At 39.3% G+C, this 27,056-nt stretch overlaps 1 protein-coding gene across 1 annotated transcript; it reads left to right on the top strand.

Annotated features, from left to right (window-relative positions):
* Nucleotides 1-1,141: 1,141 nt before the first annotated feature.
* GPRC6A (G protein-coupled receptor class C group 6 member A) lies at nt 1,142-22,022 on the top strand (the record flags this gene model as incomplete). The annotated part of the gene is given in 14 exon segments (XM_079716730.1): nt 1,142-1,195; nt 1,199-1,335; nt 3,985-4,288; nt 6,702-6,785; nt 6,789-7,005; nt 7,008-7,285; nt 7,288-7,498; nt 7,501-7,532; nt 7,536-7,538; nt 13,992-14,201; nt 18,305-18,428; nt 20,909-21,465; nt 21,471-21,557; nt 21,561-22,022. Coding segments are annotated over 14 exon segments (2,760 nt in total).
* Nucleotides 22,023-27,056: the final 5,034 nt, after the last annotated feature.

Genomic DNA, 27,056 nt, shown 5'->3' with positions numbered 1-27,056 from the left:
ATACCTAAATATAACTGAATTTCATTTTTTACATAGAGCTTTTCTGGGGAAATAAATTTGGGATGCTATTTTTCTAAACAGTTTATAAACTACTTTTCAGCTTTTGTGCCTTGAATGTGATACCTTGGAAAATGCAAAACTGTCCATTTCTTCTTTTTTTTAAATTCTTCAGAATATTTTATTTATTTATTTTTATTTTTTGGCTCGTTGGGTCTTCGTTGCTGCACATGGGCTTTCTCTAGGTGCAGTGAGCAGGGGCTACTCTTCATTGCAGTGCGTGAGCTTCTCACTGTGGTGGCTTCTCTTGTTGCAGAGCACGGGCTCTAGGCACGCAGACTTCAGCAGCTGTGGCACGTGGGCTCAGTAGCTGTGGCTCGCGGGCTCTAGAGAGCAGGCTCAGTAGTTGTAGCACACGGCCTTAGTTGCTCCACGGCATGTGAGAACTTGCCGGACCAGAGCTCGAATCCATGTCTTCTGCCTTGGAAGGTGGGTTCTTAACCACTGTGCCACCAGGGAAGTCCCAAAACTGTCCATTTCTGAAGAGGGAAAACTTTCCCAAACTGCTCCCTCTTGAAGATTCTATATCTTACCTCAAAAGAAATGCCAGCATGACTCAAAGCCCTTGACATGTCAGTTGAGTAAAAGATGCTATCACAGTGAGGAGCTGTGTTTCTAATTCTATGAGCTTTACCTGGCATTACTGCCATCACACATCAACAACGGAGTGTGAGAAAGTCTGCTATGTTCTTATTGGTGAAGATCTGTTTTGACTGTCATCAAGCATGTGAACACTGAGTGTTTCTGGCCCTTGACACTATCCAATACGTTATATGGTGTTTACAGGTTAAATAAGAATGATGGGGCTTCCCTGGTGGCACAGTGGTTGAGAGTCCGCCTGCCGATGCAGGGGATGCGGGTTCGTGCCCAGGTCCGGGAAGATCCCACATGCCGCGGAGCGGCTGGGCCCGTGAGCCATGGCCACTGAACCTGCGCGTCCGGAGCCTGTGCTCTGCAACGGGAGACGCCAGAACAGTGAGGGGCCTGCACCACAAAAAAAAAAAAAAAAGAATGATGTTGCTGGCACTCTGTGAGCTCAATGATTCCTCAGAACTCGCAAGAAGTGAGCAAATGAGATAGGAACATGGCACTACTGACAGTACTGATTACCTGTTTTGTGATTATTTTTGCTACTTCCTAGCCTTGCCAGACCCCTGATGACTTTGTGGCTGCCACTTCTCCAGGGCATATCATGATTGGAGGTTTGTTTGCCATTCATGAAAAAATGCTGTCCTCAGAAGACTACCCCAGATGGCCAGAAATCCAGAAGTGTGTTGGGTGAGTAAAGCTTCAGAGAACACATTTAGATTTCAAGATTATGCAGTGAGACTAGGGCATGTAAATGTTTACTTGTAGTAACATCTAAATTATTTTAACAAAATTTAAACTCATATATTTTTAAGTTGCATAAAGTTAAGTCTTGCTATTCTTCCTTACAAGAAAGATATGTTAGCACTATATGTATAATCAACCTCCAAGTACAGAGGCAATGAATGCTTTCCATTAATATATTTATTCGGATTTTGCCTATAAAGAATAACCCCTGAAGTCACAGGAGAAAACCAATAAGACACAGTAGCCTGTCCACTACAAGCATACATAGCACAATTATATTCCTATCACCCACAAATGTGGGTTGTTTCAAACATGGATCTTTATTTAATTCTTTGTTTAAAATAGACTGCACTTAAAATTTTTCTCCATACTAACATTTTTGTCAACACTGTATTTATTTCATTCTTGAAATCATCTAATTCTTTCATAATGAATTAAGAACCTACTTCAACTCAGAGTGTTCCTTCTTCCTTCATGAACACTTTATATTGTGAAAGCTTGGCTACAGAAAAGACATTTGTCACAGTGTATTATAGAAAAATAAAGCTAGATGGAGGATACTACAGATGGTTTTCTTTAAGGAGAACAGGCTATTTGAATTCTAATTTCAGTTTGGTGACAAAGTAATTTTGTAGATTTAGGCAAATCATTTAAACTCTCTGAGTTTCAGCTTCTGATTTTTCTCTTCTGTAAAATAAGGGCCTGGATAACTTTTAAAGACAGGCAGCATCAGCCTCTGTTGCTATAGCAATGTGATCCCATTGCTTCCTTCTAACTCTCAAATCCTGATTTCTATCTTGATACTTTTGTATATAAATTTAATCTCCTCTTTTCTCCTCCTTTTTTTTCTTTTTTTAATCAAAAAGTGTTTAGCATGCCCTCTATGAATGCTTTCAGGTGAAATGTGATCCCACATCACTCTAAGATTCCTTCCTGGCATTAAGTTGGGTATTTTGAGCTACTGGCATCTTAATCATTGATTATCAGGAATACCAGCGAATACCCCAAAATAGTTAATGAGGATTTTTCAGAGCACTAAATAGGCACTGCAGATTTAAGGCCCACAATCATAGGCCAACAAATAAGGATGGAAAATGATTAAAAAAAAATCATTTGGGGGCCTCCCTGGTGGCGCAGTGGTTGAGAGTCCGCCTGCCGATGCAGGGGATACGGGTTCGTGCCCCGGTCTGGGAGGATCCCATATGCCGCGGAGCGGCTGGGCCCGTGAGCCATGGCTGCTGAGCCTGTGCATCCGGAGCCTGTGCTCCGCAACGGGAGAGGCCACAACAGTGAGAGGCCCGCGTACCACAAAAAAAAAAATTAAAAAAAAAAAAAAAAAAAAAATCATTTGGTCTAATAAGCAAATTTATTCTGGAAAAAAAAGCCACTGAACATCATTTTGCTTTATTGTCACTCCTTGAGAGAAACAGTATTCATTCACATTGAACAACTATTTATTAAATGCCTACATTACCTAGGTCGCATTCTAGGCATGGGGGATCCTGAGGTAAACACCAAAAGGGTTCAGTCTCTCATGAAGCTAACACGTGGGGGACTCTGAAAATATTACACATTTTATTTACCAGCCAATTCATTACTTTAACCTTTCTTCTTTGTTTCTTTCTTTAAATTAAACACTTAATGTTCATTGCCAAACTTCACATTTAGATAGTCTGTAATGACAAACAGCATTATCCAAATATTATTTAATTTATCATAACTAAATGAATTAAAAGAAACTTGAAAATATCAAAACCCTGAACAATATCCCCTTTTATTCATTCAAAAAGTATTTATTGAATTCTTACTCTGTATTAGGCACTGTTTGTAACCTTCTGTATACAGTGGTGGGTGAAATAAACTTAACAGTAAATCAGTAATTAAACAACTCAGTGCTCTGGAATAATCGCAAGTCCAGAAGCCAACTGGAAAAACCCACTAAAAGGGGAAATATCTATGCCTCGGAACTGAAATAGTACATGTTATCTAGGAGAAAGCTATTGTGCGTTTACCCAGAGCCTGTTTTATAAGTCATTCTTAAGAGTCTTATTCGTCTGGTTTCCAACCACAATAGATTAGCATCACAAAAGTAAAAAATGGGAGAGTCTATAAAAGCAGATTCTTGGACAGCAATAAAATGCTGACATCTAACTACAAAAACATCTTCATACTGTAGAATACTAAACTGAATATTCAAAATGATCCTGAAATTAACCAAGAAAAGGTTAAATCCTGTTCTGTAGACTCCATTTGAGAATCTGTGGGTTCCTATATACTCTTTTTTTAAAATATTTTTTTTGGCCACGCAGCATGTGGGATCTTAGTTGCCCAAACAGGGATTGAACCCACGCCCCCTGCATTGGAAGCACGGAGTCTTAACCACTGGACTGCCGGGGAGGTCCCCTTATATACTCTTGAGAAAGGTTTCCATCAAAAACTATTTTTAAATAAATAAAGTTTAGATCCTTCAAGAGATAAGTGTCACCGATTCAGAAACTGTCTATTATACGGCAGAAATGAGAATAAAATAGGATATCATCATGTCTGTAGAAGAGTTATGTTCTAATTTCAAAAAAACTTGTTTCTCAACAGCTTTGAAATATCAAATTTTCTTCAAACTCTTGCCATGATACACAACATTGAGATGATCAATAATTCAACACTATTATCTGGAGTCAAACTAGGGTATGAAATCTATGACACTTGCATAGATGTCACAGAGGCAATGGCAGCTGCTCTGAGGTTTCTCTCTAAGTTCAACTGCTCCAGAGAAATCGTGGAGTTTAAGTGTGACTATTCCAGATACATGCCAAGGGTTAAGGCTGTCATAGGTGCTGGCTACACAGAAATAACCATGGCTGTCTCCCGGATGTTGAATTTACAGCTCATGCCACAGGTGGGTTTTGTTCTACCTCCATACATTGGGTTTGATCATATTCTTTATCATGAAAGGATCAGGGTGATCTGGGAAATTAGTGGGGGAGATGCTTTTACTTTAACCTTTCTTTCTCTTCAGTAAAAAAAAAGGATGTGCCCTATTATGGATAGCATAGTGATCAAAGCACTAAGGGAGTAGTCATCCCTCAATCTGTCAGGTCTAGTTTCTGACAGTTTTCAGTGTGATTTGGATAAGACAGAAACTTCTGAGCACCTCAACTGCCTTGTTTCTAAAATAACATCAGTCAGGTACCATGAAGAAAACTGCAGGGGAAGTGAGGGGTAAAGGGGCGTGGAAGTCAAAGAAGACTCTCAAGGAGGTGACGTTTAGCCTGAAACTTGAATGAAAAGGGACAGTCAGGAGAAGATGGGGAGAAGAGGAGAGTACCTAGGCTGAGAAAGCAGTAAGTACAAAGTTGAAATGTCCAAAGAATAACAAAAGGTCAATATGGTTAGGTCAGTTTGGGCAGAAAGGAGCAGAGAAAGAGATGCATTTGTAGAGGTGGGTAAGGGCCGGGTCATATACACCTTGTAAGCTGTGGTATGGTTTGCGCTTTGTTCTGAGTATGATGGAAAGGCTTTGAGCAGAGACTGTGAACTACTGAGCTTCCTATAATGCAAACCATTAACCAGGAAGTAAGCAAAATGGTCTCTGAAAGACCAAAGTTTATATTAGACAGCCCTGCACTAAGTTCTTGCACATTACTCAGAGTCAAGCAAGCTCTCTTGGTTTTGATTTTGAACCAATTAGCCTTCATATCACATCACTCTGTAACTCACTAGTTCATTACTTTCTAAAATCAAGGAAGATTAGAAGCAAAAAGTTAGAAAAGGCTTAGGGTCAGATTATCAAGAAATGACCATCTGATAGAAGTGAACAGATAGAAATATATACATGTATAATATAAGTACATAAGAATTCAAAATAGTTAACTTTCTGGAGCTAGACTAAATAAGTGCATATACCCATATAAGACTCTGAGAGTTCCATTATATTATAGCCTAGAGAAGTTGATAATGAAAAGTTTAAGTCCAAAACAAAGCAAAACAAAAAGAACTATTCCCCCAAATATCTCAGAGATAAGGCTTTGCCCCCAAATTTCTAGACTACGTATAAGGTTAGTTAAGTGACAAGTAAGAAAAGTAGACTATTTTTAACAATGGCTGTTTAATGGGAAAATGTAATTTCCATGATAGACCACACAGTAGGAGAGGGGACTGTCCGTGGTAACACGGATTTTGCAGAAGCCCAGGTGGCACAGTAAAGGTGAGCATAGTAATGTCAGGTACTGGGAAGGGAATTAAGGTTTAGTGAATGTCCACTGTGTGCCACTATCCATTTAAAATTTCTCCTTCAGTCTTCACAAGAATCCTGTTGTTTCACAGGGAAAGAAATGTTAACTACCTTTGCCAAGTTTATTGGAGTTAGGATTCTAACAGTTTGTTTGACTCCAAAGCCTATTGTCTTTCCCCCATACCATGTAGCTGCTGTAAATAGTAAAAAAAAAAAAAAAAAAAAAAAAAAAAATCACTGAGGAAGTGGCACAGTGCAATTGCAGCTGTGGAAGGTAATAACTCTCCCTAGAATAAAATCAACAAAGCTGTAAATTAGGCAAAACTTTGCACACATTAGGGAGGTCTCCTAAAATGCTGCTGCTCTTTTGAGTAGATTAGGAGTCCGAAAACTACTGAATGTATAGCCTGTGGGTCAAATGTGGCTCTCAAGCTCTTGAGATGTCAAGCTAAGAATGATTTTTACATTTTTTTAAAGGTTGTAACAAAAAATACAAAAATAATGTATGACAGAGAGCACATGTGACCAACAAAGCTTAAAATATTTTACATCTGGTCCTTTACAGAAGAAAGTTTGCTGACCCCTGGACAGATGATTATTTGTCTGGATGATTTATTTTACCTAGAATAAAAATCATCAAAGTTGTCATTTATACAAATTTTGAACAAACTAGGTGTCCGAAAATTCATTTTGCTTATTTGACTGGCTGCATTTTCCCATATTTATCTCTAAGTATTTAAAAAATATCCACTATTGGCCCTGGCCTGAGATATAAGATAGATATAAGTGGATATAGGAGTGTAGATGGAGATTTAAGATAGAGCCTAAACCCTTGAAGAGCTTATACTATACACAGTACCAAATGATTGAAAAGCAATGACTCTCAACAGTCACCAGGTACTAAATATCATGATTTAAGCTATTTATAAAGTAGTTCATTGAAGGGGAAGGATGGAAAGGATCAAAGAATTTAGAAAATGTTATGGAAACTCACAGAAATCAAAGAGAAGACTATCTACTATGAATCACCACCTGGAACTCATCAACACCATAACTAAAAGTTTCTGTCCATTTCCAGGTGAGTTATGAATCAACTGCAGAAACCCTAAGTGACAAAATTCACTTTCCTTCATTTTTACAGACTGTGCCCAGTGACTTCTACTAAACTAAAGCAATGGCCCACCTGATTCAGAAATCTGGATGGAACTGGATTGGCATCCTAACCACAGGTGATGACTATGGACGACTGGCTCTCAACACTTTTGCAATTCAGACCTCAACAAATAATGTGTGCATAGCCTTCAGAGAAGTTCTCCCAGCCTTTCTCTCAGATAATACCATTGAAGTCAGGATCAGTCAGACACTTGAGAGAATCATAGCAGAAGCCAGGTTAGTGTCGCTGTGGTATTTCTGAGTCAGTTCCATGTTTTCAATCTCTTCAGTAAAGCTATTGAAAGCAATATAAATAAGATCTGGATTGCTAGCGATAACTGGTCAATGGCCACCAAGATCACCACCACTCCTAATGTTAAAAGGATTGGCAAAGTTGTGGGGTGTACCTTTAGAAGAAGGAATATGTCCTCTTTCCATTCCTTTCTTCAAAATCTGCATATGTTTCCCAGTGATAATAACAAGCCCTTAAATGAATATGCCATGCTCAAGGCTCTGCCTGTGCATATACTAAGGACAGTGATCTGAGTCAATGCATTTCCAACTATTCTCAGGGGACTTTGGCCTACAAGGCTAACGAGGATATGGAAAGGAACTTCTCGCTGAGAAATGACTTCCTGTGGGATTACACTGAGCCGGGACTTGTTCACAGTATTCAGCTAGCAGTGTTTGCCCTTGGTTATGCCATTTGGGATCTGTGCCAAGCTTGAGACAGTCAGACCCCAATGCCTTTCAACCATAGGAAGTACTAACTCACATATCTGAGAAAATTCCCCTACCATCATTTCTCTCCTTTCTTTAATCTGCAATATTTATATAAACTGCTCTTAACTGTATTCCTTTTATAAGTAGATACTTTCAGTGTTTGAATAACCTGAATTTCTACCACTAGTTCTTTGTTCTTAAGGATAATAGAGTTTTTATTTTACCTTCACCTCCTACTCTGACCCACCAAAGTTGTGTTCTTTTAATTTCCAAGAAGATTCTGTTCATAGTGCTATTTTCCTTTGGTTTATGAATTTGTATCTGATCTTGCAGTTTTTCAAAGCTTCAAATGATTATTTCTTTTGATGCTCTTAACAAACACAAGACCAGGTATGTTTAATGATCCCCTTTATTATTGCTAAATATTATGCATAAAGAAACTAAAGCTGAAAGTACCAGAAATATGACTCTAGTCTGGGTCTTCTGACTCCATACCCTTTGGTTTTCGTGGTGTCTCTGGTGGTTATAGTTCTAACGCCTTCAGTTATGACTCTTACTTAGGGCAGTCTCCCTAGGACTCCAGTCTTCTTCAAATGAATGTTGTTAGGTCAGTCATAACAAGTCCTATGATATCTCAGGTTTAAATGAACCACTAATTGTGTAAAAGAAGTCTTTCCCTTTCTTCTCTTTGATTAGTTTGTAGAAACTCTACAAACTAATTTTGTAGTTTTGTAGTGAAAATTTTCCATTGTGTTTTTTAAATGTTCATAAACAAGGCATTTAAAGCAAACTGCTGCTTTATATGATAAATTTTACTCATTAGAAACACATTTCTCACTAACGTATATTCAAAGCCAAACCTGTCTGTCTTAAGGCAGAATCATGTTCCAAAAAAGATATTTATTTTACATTTGTTAGGGAAGAAAGGTAAAAGGGAATAAGATCCAATTCTTCTGATCACATAAGTGAATGTCCATGGCAGGCTGTTTCTACTTTTGTCATTCTTACTTTAAACACCCACAAATACAAGCTCCAAGGTCTGAAGTGATCAGCTTACATTTGGGTGAATCATGTGATGGTCATAGGGTGCTCATTTTAAAACTAGTTTTCACCTTGTAATGCAAGGCAAAAGTAAATGCAAGGCAAAAAAAAAACCTAATGAAGAGGTAAGACTAGAGATTAGAATTTTTATTTTTAATTAAAACTCTCTTTAAAATATGTGTGTATACACACACACACAAATTTATATGTCTAGTGATTTTAAGATACCTGTTTGAAAACATACTCTTTGTAATGTAAAACTTTAATGAAGGATTAGTTAAAAAAAAAAAAAACTCTAAGTGGACCAACATAATGAAACCACTACATGAAATTTTAAGAATGAGAGGTTGAGAAAGAGTAATGGAGAGAAAATAGACAATCAGAGACAGATGGGATAAAGGGGAGGAGCTATAAAGAGACTCATAAGAGAAGAGAAGTACAAATAGCAATAGCTATTTATCCTCTGGAAAAGTATTTTAAGTCAGGAATAAGTCTCAAACATCCTGAGGAAAAATCTTGAGAAAGTATAATTGAAGCAGATCTTCTAAAATGTTTTATTTAAACACTAGGAGCCTGGGGTCATTGTTTATTCCCGCCCACCCCGGGAGCATGGTAATCCAGAACAAACAGAAACAGACTGGAAAGGAGGAATAGGGGAGTGCCTTGCTCCTTTGATCACGAGTGAGCCATGTCTATGCCAGAATTAATTGGACAAATAATGCAAACAATTGTCTTTTTAGGAAGAAATCTCCATAGACATTAAATTTAAAAGATCAGCAACACTTAGGGTCACTAATCAAAAATATACTCCTAAAAATTATTTTGTCCCCTGGCAAAATTCGCTAATATTTAAATAATACTTTCTGAATGATTTTAGATTCAAATAACTTTAAAGGAGTTAGTTTTTTCCAATATTTGAGGATAATCCTTACTTTGGCTCCACATTTGGTGATGTGTGTGAGCAGTATTCAGGGATAGCACAGTCATACTTGTTTTATCTCAACAGATTTTTTTTATGTTCCTCAGATGTGTGTGAGAATACCACCTCCTTGTTGTGAATAGTGATTTTGGTTTTCTTTTTTGTTTTCCTCTACTGTGGATGATATACAAGGTAGTGAGTGGTGTATGTGGGATGAGAGAATGTATAATAGTCAAACTACTCTTTACACAATTATTTGGCAAATATTTGTTGGGTGTCTCAATGTTCCAGCCATTGTGTTGAGTGCTGAAAATATTATGGAGAACAAGACAATTTTCTCCCTAAAGGAGTCATGTGTCTAGAGGAGTAAACAATCTAACAATTAAGGAGCTTATCAAAGTGCAGAAGAATGCATTACAATGTTTCATATAAATACAAGATGGTAGAGAAGCATATAATTGAGGCAACTAATCCAGTATTAGCAATTCAGAGAACATTCTCCAAAGATCATGACATCTCTGGTGAATATGATAGATGGGTAGGAGTTAAGCAGGACAGAAATACTCCAGCAAAGTCACAGAGAGAGAAAGCATGGCATCTTCGGGGATCAGAAAGTAGTGCCATAGAACTGGAGTCTTTTGTGGAAATTACAGGCAAATGAGAGTGGAGGGTTAGTGAAGCATCCATCATTAGGGCCTTATCAATCAGAGCATCTCAAACTTGATTACCTGGTAATATGATTATCATGCTGATGCTAATTCAGTAGTCCCAGTGTGGGGGACCTGAAAGTCTGCACTTCTAACAATCTCTCAGGTGATGCTGATATTGCTGGTACAAAGACCATCCTTTCAATAGAAAGTCTGCAAGCTATGTTTAAGGGTTTGGACTTGAGAGAGCAAAGGGGAGCCAATTAAAGCTATTTTTAGACAGAAGAGTGATGTGACTTGCTTTCCATTGTAGAAATAGTATTCCTACTGCAATGTACATTGACTAGAGGAACACAAGACTAGACAGAGAAAGACCAGTTTGGTAATCCAGGCATCCAATAAGGATGCCTTATACTTCAGATATAAGTACTACAGGTACTAAGGGTGTGACAATGAGGATGGAGAGGCATATACTTAAGAGGAAAGACGAAGAGTATTTGGAGATAGATTGGATGTAAAGAATGACAGAGAAAAGCAAAGATGTCACAAATGATTCTAAATTTGGGCAACTGGTGCCATTTATTGAGATGGAAACACAGAGAAAAGTGAAGGTCTGGACGTGAGAAGAAATATTAAGCATTCCGTTTTGGACATGTTGAATGTGAAGAACTTATGAGACATTCAAGTGTAGTGGTCCAGAAGTCAGAAGAGACATTAGGACAAAAAGGGAAAGATTGTGGAGCAATGAGGAAAATAATAACTAATAATGTTTAAGGCCTACTATACTAAGCATTGACACACATCATCTCTAATCTTTAAATATTATGGAAGATCCACAGATTCTTGTTCATTACACTTCATCCTAAAGAACTGGCAAGAAGAAGTGTTACTGGTGACTGAGACTTGCAGCAGTTTAGAGATGGAGGGGACCTCAGCCATAAGGGTCTGGCCCGTGGGCACTCATAGAGTTAGCAGTGAAACTGTCCCAGCCTTAGTCATGTGCGTTTTTGCTACACCATGGAAAAGTTTACAAAAGAAAAAGACATAGGTTGGGTACCAGACAGAGATGCAAGGCTGCTTCCTTGCTAGTCTCTAATTCACTCACATAGATACCTCTTTTCACAAGCACAGCTCACTTACGGAGACGTAGTGGACAGTAGAGAGGCTGAGGACGTGGAAAACAACATCAACCACAGCAGCTTAATTGGAGTGGTCTCCTGACCTCGTGTTCTCAGAAATAGGTCATTACCATACAGAGGTGAATTATATAATCATGGAGACGCAAATCCTACTCTCTAAATATTTTAGAGTCAACTTATCATGAGTTTCAGAGTCTTGATGAAAAATAAACAAATAATGGATGGAAAAAGCCTTAAATAGCTTAATAACTGTAAGCATTAATGTTCAAAATTACCTTAATCCAGAGCAAATGTTCAATAGAATATTTAACAAGTGATGAATGTACTGTTTTGTTTGCCTCCACCCTCTTTCCTGTAAGAACAAACATGGAATTGTGCTAGTTTATTTACATCATACAATGTTATCATTATTTACAGAACGTATATGTGTCAGAAATTTACCCTGTAAAGCCTGATTAAATGGAGGAAAAAACTGGTGGAAATTATAGTTCAAACAAAAGAATGGAAGAGGATATGCTCTCTAAACAACTAAGTTCCTGGGGCTTAGGTGTGTATATTGCTTAAGGAAGGAACAGAAGAAAAATAATACACAGGTAGAGATGGGAACATTGAAGGTAGGGCTTTACTTGTTCTAGTTTTGTTCCCTCCATATTTTTTGTTCCAGGCAATTGCTGGAATAAGATTTTGTCAGTTACTTCTACCACCTTAGATCTGACATCCTGCTTCTTTAAAGCAATACTAATTAATTTGAATTGATTAAAAGAACTAAGAAACCTGTGAGGACATATAATAAAATCAATATACATGCTTAGAGATTTTGCTAAAGTGATATTTGGTTATTGACATGACTACTGTAGCTAATATATTTACTTAAAATACAGTTTGGTTTTCTTATATTCTATTTGCCAAAGGGGAAAAAAAGCTGAAGGAAAGAAATATTCATAAAAGATTAACTAAGGGACTTCCCTGGTGTTCCAGTAGTTAAGACTCCGTGCTCCCAATGCAGGGGGCCCGGGTTCGATACCTGGCCAGGGAACTAGATCCCACACACCGCAACTAAGAGTCCACATGCCGCAATGAAGATCCCACACGCGGCAGCAAAGATCCCACATGCCACAACTAAGACTCGGCACAGCCAGACAAACAAATAAATAAATATTTTTTTTTAAAAAAAAGATTAACTAGGAAAAAATAGAATAAGAATAACTCTATTCAAATAGAATAATTTCAGCCTTGTTTCATAGATTTTGCACCCAACAAAAGCCACATAAGCATCACAGATATAGATGCACGGGCCCGTGGAGCCAGAACTCAAATGTTTTCCTCCCTCCCAGTCCAGTATTCTTCTCCTGCAGTGCAAGCTCAATACGGCTGCCTCATTTGTCAGTAAAACATTTTCTGTTCTATCTCTATTGCATACAAGTTCTCACTGAACAAACTGGGTAACAAGAAAAGTACTTTTTCATTATGTTTCTTCTCAAGCTAAAAAAAATCATTTTCTGAACTAAATTGGAAATAGAATTTCGAAATCACTTTACTATGCTCTCAATTACTGAAACAGACTTGAAAACCATTGGAGATGATGAGAAGATCTACTCGTCCCACCAAACGAGTATGGACTTAGGAGGCAGACACTAGCAGTTACCACAGGCTCACCAATTAAACTTCTCGGGTAGGGACGCCCCTCAGCACACACCCCAAGAGCAGGGTGCCGTTGTTACCGGACTGTTGCCCAGGTCTGTATTTCTGTCCCCTCAGCCTTCATTTGGGGTTGGTGAGCATGACAGCTACTGGCTTGGATTACCTACTCAGACTTGGCCAAAGGCCCAGGCTGATTGTGACTCTAGAAGGAAAGGATGAATTTCCTGCCTTCCATAACTCCAAATGGCACAGGGATGATTGCCTTGAGTCAGAAGGAAAAAGATAATGAGGAGAATTTAAATGGATATATTGTTAGGTGCAATGGAAAGACCTCATAATGAAAGTCAAGACGTGTATCCTCAGATAAGGTCCTTCACCCCTTGGCTGGGGTCCTCCTCTGAGAAAAGAGGAAGACGATCCCTGCTCAGCGTGCTTTGCTGAGTTGTTATGGAGTAAAAGGGCATCACAGATTTGAGTATTAGCATGTAATGTATGAATGTCAGGTGACTTTATTAGTTGATAGACGCAAAGTATTTTTATTTATTTGCACAACATCCCTATTAGCTAATAACAGGTACTTAAAGGTATTAAGCTAATCTCTATTAACCCCTAATCTGTGCCATATACAGGGCTAAAGTGCTTACATCCATAATTACATTTAATTCTTACAATAATCATATTAAGTAGGTTTCATTTACCTCAACTGTGGCCTAGAAAGAAATTGTAACTGCCAAGATCACACCACTAATGAAATATGGAACCAGAATTAGAGCCCAGGCATCTGCCCCAGAGGACCCATTAATTCTGCAACGTGGAGAAAGTAAAGATGGTCAGATTTCAATTTTGTAGGCTAGAGAAACTACCTCCATAAACATTAACTTGCTTTCTCAAATTCACAGAGCAAGACTTTGGCAGAAATTCTCAACATTTCTCATATTGTTGCCTAGTAGTTAAAAACCTTCTCAACTAATTACCACACTCACTGATCCAGAATGTCCTTTTTCTAATTTTTAAGTGATATTCCTGTAAGGCAGTGTTACAATTGGGATAACGGATACACTTACAATATTTCTATCAGTCTTTGCTTCTGTTTTTATTGTTCATAGTTACTTGATGTACTGAAAAATGTGACGTTCACAGATGCAGGGAGTTCATTTCATTTTGATGCCCATGGAGATATGAATACTGGATATGATGTTGTGCTCTGGAAGATCAACAGCCACATGACTATTGCCAAGATGGCACCATACGACCCGAAGAATGATGTCTTCATTGTCACAGACCAAGAAACAAAAATTGAGTTCAGGAATCTTGAGGTAATTTTGCTGTTGGCTGCTTTGTAGCATTCAAATCAATTGGTACTTCAACTGCCAAAGTCCTTGACCCTGCCAGGACCTCCAGCGGTCCTACTGCCTGTTCTCTGTCCCCAACTTCCCCCCTTAAATTCCATAGTCAACTTGTATATCACTCCCTTGTACACACCCTCAACTTCCTTGCCCATCTCTCTCTTCATCTTATTAATTGGACCGAAGTATAATCTTGGTGATATTAAACTAATCAGTATAGCCCCCATGTAGCTGAACTTGGCAAAAACAAACAAGCAAAAAAGAAAAAGAAAAAAACCCCACCTACCTTGCTGACTGTTCTCATTTAAAATTCATCTCTAACCTCCAGTGGGTCCTAAATGCTATTGGGCAATCAGACTATTACCCTAGCCCATAATCTGTCCACCTTCCTAGATGGCCTTTTATACTTTCTTTTCTCTTCTTTGACTCCAACACATCTTCCCCATCTTCACTTTCAGTGGACCCTGCTTCCTATTTGACTAACAAAACTGAGACAATCAAAAGAGAACTCCAGTGTTCTGCTGCCACCACATCTGTGCCTGTATCCCTGCTTTCCATCTGGCACTGTGGATGGACTGTCTATGCTCCTAGCCAAGGTCAGCTCCTCCAGTTGACTTCTGAATCCCAACCCCTTTTACTTACTCAAGGACATTGCTCTGGCAATTCTCCACTCTCTTCTGCACCCTCAAGTATTTTCTGTGTTATTTAAACAGTGATACAAACATGCTGTTTTTCCTCCCATCTTAAGAAAAAAACCCGAAGAACTCCATTGATCCCCCACTTTCCCCTCCATATACTACCCATTCCTCTATTTCTCTTTACTGCAAAACTCCTTGGAAAAGTTGAATATATTCACTGGCCTCAATATCTCTCCTCCCATAATTCTTTTGAACTCTTTTCAGTCCATCAAAATTCTTTCTCTCTAGATAATAAATACAAACATCATCTTACTTCACTTACTGGCTAATTATTCTCCCTTTTCTGCGGTACGCGGGCCCCCCACTGCTGTAGCCTCTCCCGTTGTGGAGCACAGGCTCCAGACACACAGGCTCAGTGGCCATGGCTCACGGGCCCAGCCGCTCCATGGCATGTGGGATCTTCTTGGACCAGGGCACGAACCCGTGTCCCCTGCATCGGCAGGCGGACTCTCAACCCCTGCGCCACCAGGGAAGCCCTATTCTCCCTTCTTTATTTGCTTCCACAACAGCACACTCCCTTGGTTTTCTTCCTCTGTTTCTGGCCACTACTTCTCAGTCTCCTTTGCTGTTTCCTTACCATTCTTATTGCCTATAAATATTGGTGGGCCCAGAGCTCAGAACCGCTCCTCTTTCTGGTCTGCACTTTTCCTTAGTGATCTCATCCAGGCATTTAAATAATGTCACTATATAGAAGGCAGATGACTCCCAGATTTTTATCTTCTGAATTTCAACTCAAGTAAATACACAACTGCCTGACTGACATCTCTACCTGGGTGTCTGGTAGTTATCTTAACTAATTATCTCCAAGACTGAGCTCCAAAAGCTACCCCCATTGCAATAAATGGCAACTCCCTTCTCCTAGCTGCTCATGGAATAATCTGGTGGGATCCTTGTCACTTCTCTTTCTGTCACACTTCATATCCATCCTAAGTTATACTTTCAAAATGAGTCCAGAATCTGACACTTTTGTCCTCTATTCTGTTGCTACCACCCCACTCCAAGCTAGGATCACCTCTCACCCAGATTCAGATAGTAGGTTTCTAACTGCTCCTTGCTTCCACTCTTAGCCCCTTCAGTCTGTTCTTAAGGCAGAAGCCAGAGTAATCCTGTAAAATATCATGCTCTGCTCAGAACCCTCCCTATACATCCTATTTCTCTCAGGGGAAAAGCCAGTGTCTTTAAATACCATACATTACCTGCCACCAGCACCTCCCTGACCTCATCTCCCACTACCTTCCTACAACCCCATGGGCTTTCTCAATCTTCCATACATGTCTTCCCTTCTCCTAGCTCAAGGCCTTTTACCTGCTGTTTCCTTTGCCTGTAATAATCTTCTCTGATGTCCACATGGTACACTTTCTAACTTCCCTTCTGTCTTTCCTAAAATGTCACCATCTCAGGGAGCCCTTTCCTGGTCACCTTATTTAAAATTGCATTGTCAACCTAATATTTCTTCTATACCCTCCTGTCTTTAGTTTTTCTCCTTAGCACTTATCACTATCTAGCATTCTGTACATTTTGCTTATTTTTATTTTGTTTATTATCAATCTTGTCAACTAGAACAGAAGGCCTCTGAGAGCATGGAATTTTGTATTTCATTCCTTACTGTGGCTCCAGTAATTGCAACAGTGCCTGGCATATAATAGGCCCTCAAAATGTATGTGTTCAACGAAAGAATGAACATAGAAATGCTTTAAGCCACTATCTTATTCTAATTTTGCCTGTCATAAATTTCAGTTAAGTAAGGTACTTTTTCCTTGAAACACAGAAATGTAGCCATCCTTCTGCATTCTCAAACTTTCATCATTGTCTTCGTTATCATCACTATCATCCTCACAACTACATTGTGAACCCAACACTCTTCTAAACACCGTAACTCATGCTGGATTTTTTAAACCATGCTGTGACTCATTTTATTATTGAATATAGAGAGGATTCCCTATTATAACTTCTGCAAGAAGTGCTATTTTTAACTGTTACCAAGACATCTCCAGACTTTGTAGGGGAGACACTAAATGTGGGGGAGATGATAGGATGACAGATAACTGAGTGGGGCTTTTAGGGACTAAACGGAAGGGACTGACAACCATGAAAAGAGGGACAAGGCTTTCTTTCTGATGGAAACACCCATACATATTTCAAGGAAGTAGTAGAAACCAACAAGATCTGAGATCAGTTAGGTCAGACTTCAAGATTCACTTGTCAATCTGCAGGCTAGTTGGGGTATCAGCATTTTGGTAAGTCGTCAAAAACCACAGTCCAAAATATCAAATAATCTTAAATTTATTGATGTCCCCCAGTTACCAATACTAGACTTTAGAATGTCTTCGCTGTCTCTTATGTGGGGAGAGAGAAGGAACTGTCCTGCTGGGAAGAAAGATTTCACTTTTCTCCTCCTAATGATGTCCAGCTTTATTTTGTAGTTAAATCCTTTTGTGTCTTTGGAGCACCCTCCGGGAGTGTGGATACTTCAGATTAAGAGTTTTGCCTGGGGAATCCACAAGGCAGATATCCTGCCTGCTGAAAACCCAGATCAGCAATAGCTGTGGTGAGAAGAAGAAAGCCAGCACTTGTGAACCAACGGCTACTAATCTTGGCTACTTTTCTCTCTCGGTCAGATCATTTTCATGTCCCAAAGAAAAGACTAGTTAGCTAAGGACTTTGTGTTCCAGGCTAGGAATAGCTGTTAAGAGAATCTAGAGAAAGCCTCATTTACCCATTCTGCTTTGGCTTTCCAAGGGTAAAAGTGAGACGGTAATTTTTATCTCACGAGATGTGCCATGAGAAAGGGATTAGGAATGGAAAAAAAAAAACACAGCTGAAATGGAAAGAGTTATTAGCTATATTGGGAACAGAGGGTTCCATAAAAGTAGAATGCTACGTGTGATTCACATTGTGACATGCAGCATTGTAACCTAAATTCTCAGGGTGATTTAAATATTATTTATATAACTAGGGTTATCTTTTTAACTAATACTTCAATGGCTTTAAATTCAAATTTTTCCATTGTTTTCTTTTTTAAGATTAGACTGGGCATGCTCCTTAAATAGCATGATTAACAACCTTCTTCTAAAGAATATAAAGTCCAATAATTCTGAGTCAAGGGACTTTTTGAAAGAGTTAATTTCCCTTATTTGCTTACAAAAGTTATTAATGTGACAAAAACTGTGTTCTTCCTAAACTGTTTCACTATCTGAAATATTTTCTATTTTTTAAACTTGTTGAAATTCCTCCAGATAACAAAACAATTCCATTACACTATGAAGAAAAAAAAAGACCAAAATACTATTTTGTAAATAAATCTTTAAATTAAGTGAAGGATAATTAAGATAAATCTTTTAAAAAACCTATTCAGGATTTCTTTTCACTTTGCAGCAAATTCAATCTAAATGCTCCAAGGAATGCAGTCCTGGGCAAATGAAGAAAACCATAAAAAGTCAACATATCTGCTGCTATGAATGTGTGAACTCTCCTGAAAATCACTATAATAATCAGACAGGTAATTAATTACACTCATTACAACATGTACAGTGACACATCTGAACAATTTCTCTTAGGCTGATTTTTTTTTAACATGAATTCTGTTTGGTTAATTTTTTCATCTGAAAGGTAAAAAGTGCCAGATGCTTCTGCTAGATTAAATTCCAGTGAGATTTCATTTTCTCTTGGAATATGCTCTATTTTAGCAGCAGATGCACAACCAATAGCTAATAGAGATGTAAAAGAGACTTCACTTCCAAGGGAAGATGTCATCCTCTCCACTGGACTTACTCTCCAGCACCTCTTAAAATAATGCGAGTTCTCTGTCTATTTTTGTCCATATATCCCCCACACAGACGTGCCTGACTTGTAATCAGGGCATAATAACTATAAATAAATAAATGCTGAATTAACTAAACTGAGCATGATGAAAACCCAGAGGTGTGCATACCCTGGAGATCTCGTTATTCCTACCAAGAGGCAACAGTGAAGCCTAAAAAGAAAGAACCTTCTGTGAGAGGAGGAGCTGAACTACTGATAGAGATGAGATGATACTGATTGTTTGCCAGATCTGTTTTTAACAATTTGACAAGGTCAGAGGAAAATACACAAAGTAAAGAGCAAGAGTGAGGTCGGCAGCCTTTGGAGCCCTGAAAGGAGCCATCAGTACTTTTCCTGGAGCTAAGCCTATTTTAAAAGCATTATATTCCCTGGTTTATTGTAGCATTCCTACTCAGCTCCTATAAAAGCTGAGAACTCCAGAGCCAGAATAGTTCCCAAATGCTTATTGGCTCCAAAGAGAGAAGTATCCCAATGTAAACATTCCAATATTCATGTTCTATCACTGTCTCACAACAATGCCATGTATCTCTCCGAGATGGATTGTGCTGTGTAACAAAGTAATTGGGGAGGAAATCTTCCAGGTAACATGGTATCTAGTGACTGTCTGCCAAGTGAAATAAATAAAAACACCAAGAAAATATGCAGCATTTATGTCCCATAAAGGTGTACAAGAGTTTTTCAAGATACAATCTGGGCTGTCTTTGACAACCAGGGCAAGTTGCTTCCAAGAACAAGTGTAGAAGACTGAGCACGACTTTGAAGGGAAAGTGCTCAGTGATTTGAAAGGACACCATCTATTCTTCTCTGTGTGTCTCTAGCACACAGCTCTTGTACATAGACCGGGCCAAAAATGAATGATAATGAATGAATGAATGAATGAAATGGCAGACACTAGCAGCGGTGGTTAAGGGGAGGACAGAGAAGAATGCATATTTGTAGGGAAATAGGGTTTGGAAAGAGGAGGAGGCTGGAAATGTGAATAAGTTTATAAATAGAAACACAACCTGACTTTGAGATTAAGGAAGAAAACACAGGCACTGTGGAGTGTAATCAGATGGATGCCCGAAGAGAGGCTTTTTGGAAGTAGGTGGGACCCCATCTATAGGGGGTGGGAATAGGAAACCAAAAGCAACCAAATTCCTAGAAATTCCACTCTGATATAAACTATTCATGCCACCCTGCAGCCAGAATCAGCATAAATCATTTTCAAGCTTATCACTGCCTGTGTGAGATGCTCAATTTTACTAACCTCCTGGGGAAAAAATAAACTAATTCTTCACCAACTGACATTGATTACAATCCTGTGTTATCCCACTTTTAGAGAGCTTTTAGGGTGACCCAACCATATTGTCTCTGCTTTTAGAAGAACTGCAGCCTTACTTATAATAGCAGCTCCCACCATATTAAGTTTATACTGTGTGCAGTGCTCCATTGAAAACATTTTATATTTATTATGTCACTGAATGCAGCACCCCAGTGAGGCAGAGTCTTTTTTTTTTTCTTTTTTTTTTTTTTTGCTGTACGCAGGCCTCTCACTGCTGTGGCCTCTCCCGTTGCGGAGCACAGGCTCCGGACGCGCAGGCTCAGCAGCCATGGCTCACGGGCCCAGCCGCTCCGCGGCATGTGGGATCTTCCCGGACCGGGGCATGAACTTGTGTCCCCTGCATCGGCAGGCGGACTCTCAACCACTGCGCCACCAGGGAAACCCAGGCAGAGTCTTTTTTTAAGGGATTTGGAAATAGGTTCAGAAAGTTCAATTCGCTTGTTCAAGATTACAGGAATAGTAAATGATTGAGAAAGGGCTTGCGGTATGTCTGGTTCCAAAGCCCTTATTCTTGACAGTCCCTGAACCACCACCTATAATATCAAGTTCATAGGAGGCCAGCCTCTATCTCAAGTGTATTAATTTCCTAAAGACTCACAGCCCAGATGACTTTTTCTTTTTTTCTCTTCCCTTCTTCCTCTTTCCTCACTGTCACCCTTTCTCTCTCACCTTCCATGGGTTGTGTGCATGCTTTATTTTAATAAGTAACCAATGTGACAATTATCTATATCTGTTTTCCAGTCAGAACTTTTACCTAGGAGTCTCATTTATAGCATTGCGGACAATCACCTGGTTTAAATGTTTGCAATGTAACTGAATCTCCTGTCTTTTAGATATGGATCACTGCCTTTTATGCAGTAGCAAAACTCACTGGGCCCCTGTAAGGAGCACAGTGTGCTTTGAAAAGGAAGTGGAGTATCTCAACTGTAATGACTCCTTGGCTATCCTGCTCCTGGCCCTCTCTCTGCTGGGAATCATATTTGTTCTGGCCATTGGCATAATATTTACAAGAAATCTGAACACACCCGTTGTGAAATCATCCGGGGGATTGATGGTCTGCTACGTAATCCTCTTCTGTCATTTCCTCAACTTTGCCAGCACAGACTTTTTCATTGGAGAACCACAAAACTTCACGTGTAAAACCAGGCAGACACTATTTGGCGTGAGCTTTACTCTCTGCATCTCCTGCATTTTGATGAAGTCCCTGAAAATTCTGCTAGCCTTCAGCTTTGATCCCAAGTTGCAGAACTTCCTGAAGTGCCTCTATAAACCGAGCCCCATCATCTTCACTTGCACGGGTATCCAGGTTGTCATTTGCACACTCTGGCTCATCTTTGCAGCACCTGCTGTGGAAGAGAATGTCTCCTTGCCCAGAGTCATTATTCTGGAATGTGAGAGGGATCTATCCTTGCATTGAGCACCATGTTGGGCTATATTGCCATCCTGGCCTTCATTTGCTTCATATTTGCCTTCAAAGACAGATAGTTACCTGAGAATTACAATGAAGCCAAATTCATAACATTGGGCATGCTCATTTACTTCATAGCTTGGATCACATTCATCCCCGTCTACGCTACCACATTTGGCAAATATTTGCCAGCTGTGGAGATCATCATTGGTTTCATTTCTAACTATGGGATCCTATGTTGCACATTCTTCCCCAAATTCTATGTTATTCTTTGTAGGCAAGAGACTAACACTAAATGTGCCTTTCTCAAGATGATTTGCAGCTACTCTTCCCACAGTGCAGGCAGCCTTGCCATGAGCCATGTTTCACTGGGTGTCACTAACAGCAATGTCATAACAACCGATACCAGCTCTGCGGGCAGGTCTGCAGCCTGGCAGAAAAGCGAAGATCTTCAGGCACAAGCATCTGCACACATATGCAGAGAAAATGTTACATGTGTATCTAAAGCTTTGCATCGAAAAAGAATCTCAAGTGTATGAATGAATCCTTACGACATGGTGCATTTCAGAATGAAATATTTCTAGGGTCTTTGCATTTAAGATGTGCATTTACTTCCAGAGCAAATATATCCTATGTTTCTTCACGACTACTACCTTCACTAAATTTTAGTTGAACACTCCCTCTGTTCAACCACCTGTTTGACAAAGAAGATAGAGCCCTGCACCTGAAACTCCCTTCCTTCCTCACCACCTGCATCGCCTCCACCTTTACCTCCTTCCTCCTAGATCCCCCTTCATAGTTAAAGGGGGATTTCTTCTATCAGAATTAGCTCATAATACAGCATCCTTATTCCACCCTCTATAACCTCTTCTTAAACCTTTTTGTGTGGGTCCTCCTTCTCTCTTGAGCATCTTTACCTTCCCACCTTGTCCGCTTAGGTCAGTTAAACAAGCAGTTGAGCAGTCACCATGTGCAGGTGATATGCTAAATACAAAGGTACAAAAAGGATCAAGTCACATTTATGGCTTTAAGGAGCTTAAAATCCAGGGAAAGACAGTCACACAGAGACATCTTCAATTCATCTACAACTCTATGGTTGTAATGTATGTAGGGCACTATAACTGTAGAGTGAAGTGCACTTAGCCACCGTGGGGGATGATGGGAGGGTTTCAAAGAAGGTTAAATACAGAATGTGATGTTTAGTTGAAGTCCTGAAAGATGAGTAGAGTTACAGCTAATCAAAGAAAGTATAGAAAGCTGTTCCAGACAAAGGGGGAAAGCAGGAGCAGAAGCAGAAAGTGTATCTAGAACACGTGATCAGGCAAGGGCAGTCATTTTGGCGTCACTAGAGAGCAGTCCTCTCTCATATGTAAAGATTAGATTATTACCAGAGTTCTTTCATGAAAAGCTTAGGTCTTTATCTTGTGGGTAGAAGGTGACCATCAAAGCATCTGGCAGAAAGATGACAGGTTCAAAGTCCTGTCTTAGGAAGATCACTGTGATACAGGGTGGAGGATGGAGTCTAGATAGGAGAGGATTAAGATCTATACCAGGGAACAGAAAGAAGGATGTGTGTGTGTGTGTGTGTGTGTGTGTGTGTGTGTGTGTGTGTGTGTGTATTCAAACCATATAGGAGGTAGGAATTTATTTTGAAGTAGTTGGTGAAGGATAAGGTACAGATTCATAGTTTGGTTCACTGAAGGGTGGCATGGAATACAAGAGAAAGACTAGTTTAGAGAAAAGGAGGAATATTGGACTTGAGGTGCCTGGAGTGATTTCAGGATGTATCAAGCATTCACATGGATATAAGACTCTGAGTTCAGAGAATAGGTCAGGGCTGGTGATAAGGATTTGGATGCATGTTCACATCACTTTCATCCTTATAAAACAGATAAACATACAAAATAACATTGTCTCCAGTAATCTTGACATTCTCTTTGGGTACCACTCTCTCTCTCCCTCCTTCTCCTAATTGAATGCTTGAAGGAATAGTGTCATGATTGACTTGTGACCCATTAGTTCTGAGACCACTGAAATCTGGCTTCTAGTTGCACCACTCTGCAAAAAATAGACCACAGAAAAAATACCTGAAGCTTTTTAGCTGTCAAATTCAATGGTCATTTTTAAGTATTCATCTCCTTTGAATCTTAATGGCATTTGTGGTATAATTCCTCCTACTTGAAATTCTCCTTCTTCATTCCCTCCATGATTTTTCTAAAGCTTTCAATTATTCTTCAATGTGATGCAAAGGCTGTTTTGGTTCTATTCTGACATACCTGACCATTCAGTTTTGATCTCTGTTGCTGCTATGTCTTTCTCCACTTGACTCTTAAACATGGGTATTCCCCAGAGTTTCTCTTGTGGTCTAAATCTCTTTTCTCTCAACCTTCTCTCTCGCTACAATATTATACATCTTCATGTTTATTGTTTTTGGGGTTTTTTTGCGGTATGCGGGCCTCTCACTGTTGTGGCCTCTCCCACTGCGGAGCACAGGCTCCGGATGCACAGGCCCAGCGGCCATGGCTCACGGGGCTAGCCGCTCTGCGGCGTGTGGGATCTTCCTGGACCGGGGCACAAACCCGTGTCCCCTGCATTGGCAGGCGGACTCTCAACCACTGTGCCACCAGGAAAGCCCTCTATTTTTAATTTTTTAAGGAACCTCCATACTGTTCTCCATGGTGGCTGTATCAATTTACATTCCCACCAACAGTGCAAGAGGGTTCCCTTTTCTCCACACCCTCTCCAGCATTTATTGTTTCTAGATTTTTTGATGATGGCCTTTCTGACTGGTGTGAGATGTTACCTCATTGTAGTTTTGATTTGCATTTCTCTAATGATTAATGATGTTGAGCATCCTTTCATGTGTTTGTTGGCAGTCTGTATATCTTCTTTGGAGGAATGTCTATTTAGGTCTTCTGCCCATTTTTGTATTGGATTTTTTTGTTTTTTTGATATTGAGCTGCATGAGCTGCTTGTATATTTTGGAGATTAATCCTTTGTCAGTTGCTTCATTTGCAAATATTTTCTCCCATTCTTAGGGTTGTCTTTTCGTCTTGTTTATGGTTTCCTTTGCTGTGCAAAGGCTTTTAAATTTCATGACATCCTATCCATTTTAACTCCACTATCTTCTTCCCCCTTCTCCACCTTTAATTCCTCATCTGTCTTATTTTCTAATTCCTGCATTTTCTCAAAATCTTGCCAAGATCTCTATCCCTGTTATTACTTCCTAATCTAGGACTTCATCACTTCTTTCACAGATTATTGCAATAGCCTTCAAATTTGACTCTGGTCTCTCATTGTTTTATTGTAAACATAGAGAAGGTCTCATTAAACCTTCCATTCATTTCCGGTAGATGTCTTTCTATAAAAAAAAACCTCTTTGTGTTACTCAGTTGTTTTAATACCTGCAATTAGTCAAAACTCCTTATCCTGATGTTCAGGTTCTTTAAGTCCAGTTCCAACATCTACCCCTTCCTGCCTGGTGCACTACCCTTGGGAAACGGCCAACTGCTGGAGATTGTTCCCACACCTCAAAGCCCACCTCTTCTTGCTGCCTTGATGTCCTCTCCACCCCTTCGTCCTCCTTGCTGGTCCATCAGACACAATTCAAGCATCTCCCCTTCAGTATTTCCTTGGCAGTCCAGTGGTTAAGACTCCATGCTTCCATTGCAGGGGGCGTGGGTTCGATCCTGGGTGGGGAACAAAGATCCCACATACTGTGCAGTGCGGCCAACAAAAAAAGCATCTCCCCTTCTACCAAGCCTTCCTTTCTGCCTCTGTCACAGCACCTATTACACTTTATTGTATTTACTTGTTTTTATTCTAATTTATTCTACTAACATTTATCAAGTGTCTACTATGTACCAGGCATAATTCTATGCATGGGGAATATAAAAATGATAAAAGACCAACAATTCTGTCCTCTCGAGGAGTTTACATTCTAGTGTTTTAACCATTCTGCAGTGAACAGTCAATTCTTCTTTAGTAACAGCTCTCTCAACTGCTCTTTCCTCTCTACTGTTAATACTGTCATCATCATAATTTAGGCTCTTATGACTTCACCCTTCTGTTGTTGGAAGATTCCATACTATTACCTACCCCAAGATTCCCCTTCTAATACATCATCACAGATAATTGTTCTCAAGTTAGTTCCAATACTATCATTTTCCTATTCAGAAAACTTTAATAACCTCCTACTGCCTTCAGAATTAAATTAAATTCCCCCACCTTGCTAAGCAAGAGCTTCCACAGTCCTACCTCAACATGGACTGAATGTTAAAACAACAACAAATTTAAAAAAACCCAAAGATATTAATCCTAGTTGACTGCTTAGCCTAAATGTATTTATATACAATATAGTGATAATATCTCATAAAATTGTTAAGGGTATAAAATATTCTGATGTACATGAAAGTGTTAAGAAAAGAGTATTCTGTTTGTGATTTCACTGACTCATTGTCCTGTTGATATGAAAACAGTTTCTCCTATTGACGTGAGAGCAAAGCTGTGGGAGAGCTTCCAGATTCTTGAGTATAATCTTGAGTATAATCACACAAAACAGAAATCCCAGCACTGTCGTGCCAATAGAACAATAAAAGAAATATTGTTTCATAAGAGTTGTGAGTTTTACTACAGTTACAAAGCTTTCAACCATTATTCCAGGAGAAGAAAATGCTACTCCACCTATGAAATTAAGTTCTGAATCCTTTAAACCCATAGCTACCTCCTTGAACCATGTAAAACAAATATCTAAGTGAATGACTGTTGTCCTTTTCATTTTTCTGTTAACTTTTGAGGCTTTTGAATTCAATTGGGTATAAATGCAATGATTTTCTTCCTTTTTTTGGCATAAAGGGCTTCTTTTTTATTATAGAGGCAAATATAAATATTATGAAGAAATAAAAAAATAAGCAAATGAACACACAAAAAGGACCCATATAGTCATCCCCTTACCCTGCTCACAGAGACATCCTAAAATCTTTAATTGTGAAAATGCAGGGGTGCTTTTACTGGTAAGATGAAACCAGAAGCCAACCAGCACAGGTTGTGAGGTTCTCAAGAGCAAGGTCCAAGTGCAACTGTGCATTCTGGGTTTGGCACAAGGCCACCCCCAAAACTGGCATTCAATAAATGTTAAGTGAGCAATTTTAATGTTCTCACAAATTTTCCTTATATCTTGGTCAGCACAATAACTCAATGATTGTATTCCCAACTTTCCCCTCTGATACTAGATTCTCCACAGCTCTTGAGCTGTCTTTAAACCAAACCTTCAGTGGCCCTTACTGCCACTGTCAGCAAAATTAGACTTTCAGAAAGTTAGAGTAGAAAATAATTAATTGCATATCCAAAGTTGGGTTAAAATAAGATGGAGAATAAGCATGTGAACAATCAAACATGGAAGTGATGTGACACTTCCATTGTGACATTAAAAGGAAAGGAGTATGCACTCCCCTGACTGCTTTTCCCTTCTTGCTGGTTTCTATGCAACAATGGAGCTGCCATCTCAGACCACGAGATGGAATCTGCAAGTTGAAGATGGCAGAGCAACAAGCCTGAGGAAGCCTTGGCCCACA

The sequence above is a fragment of the Hyperoodon ampullatus genome (assembly GCF_949752795.1).
Source record: "Hyperoodon ampullatus genome assembly, chromosome: 12".
In the NCBI taxonomy this organism is placed as follows: domain Eukaryota; kingdom Metazoa; phylum Chordata; class Mammalia; order Artiodactyla; family Ziphiidae; genus Hyperoodon; species Hyperoodon ampullatus.
Note: the sequence above shows the minus strand (reverse complement) of the source record. Positions and strands in the feature narration are given on the sequence as shown.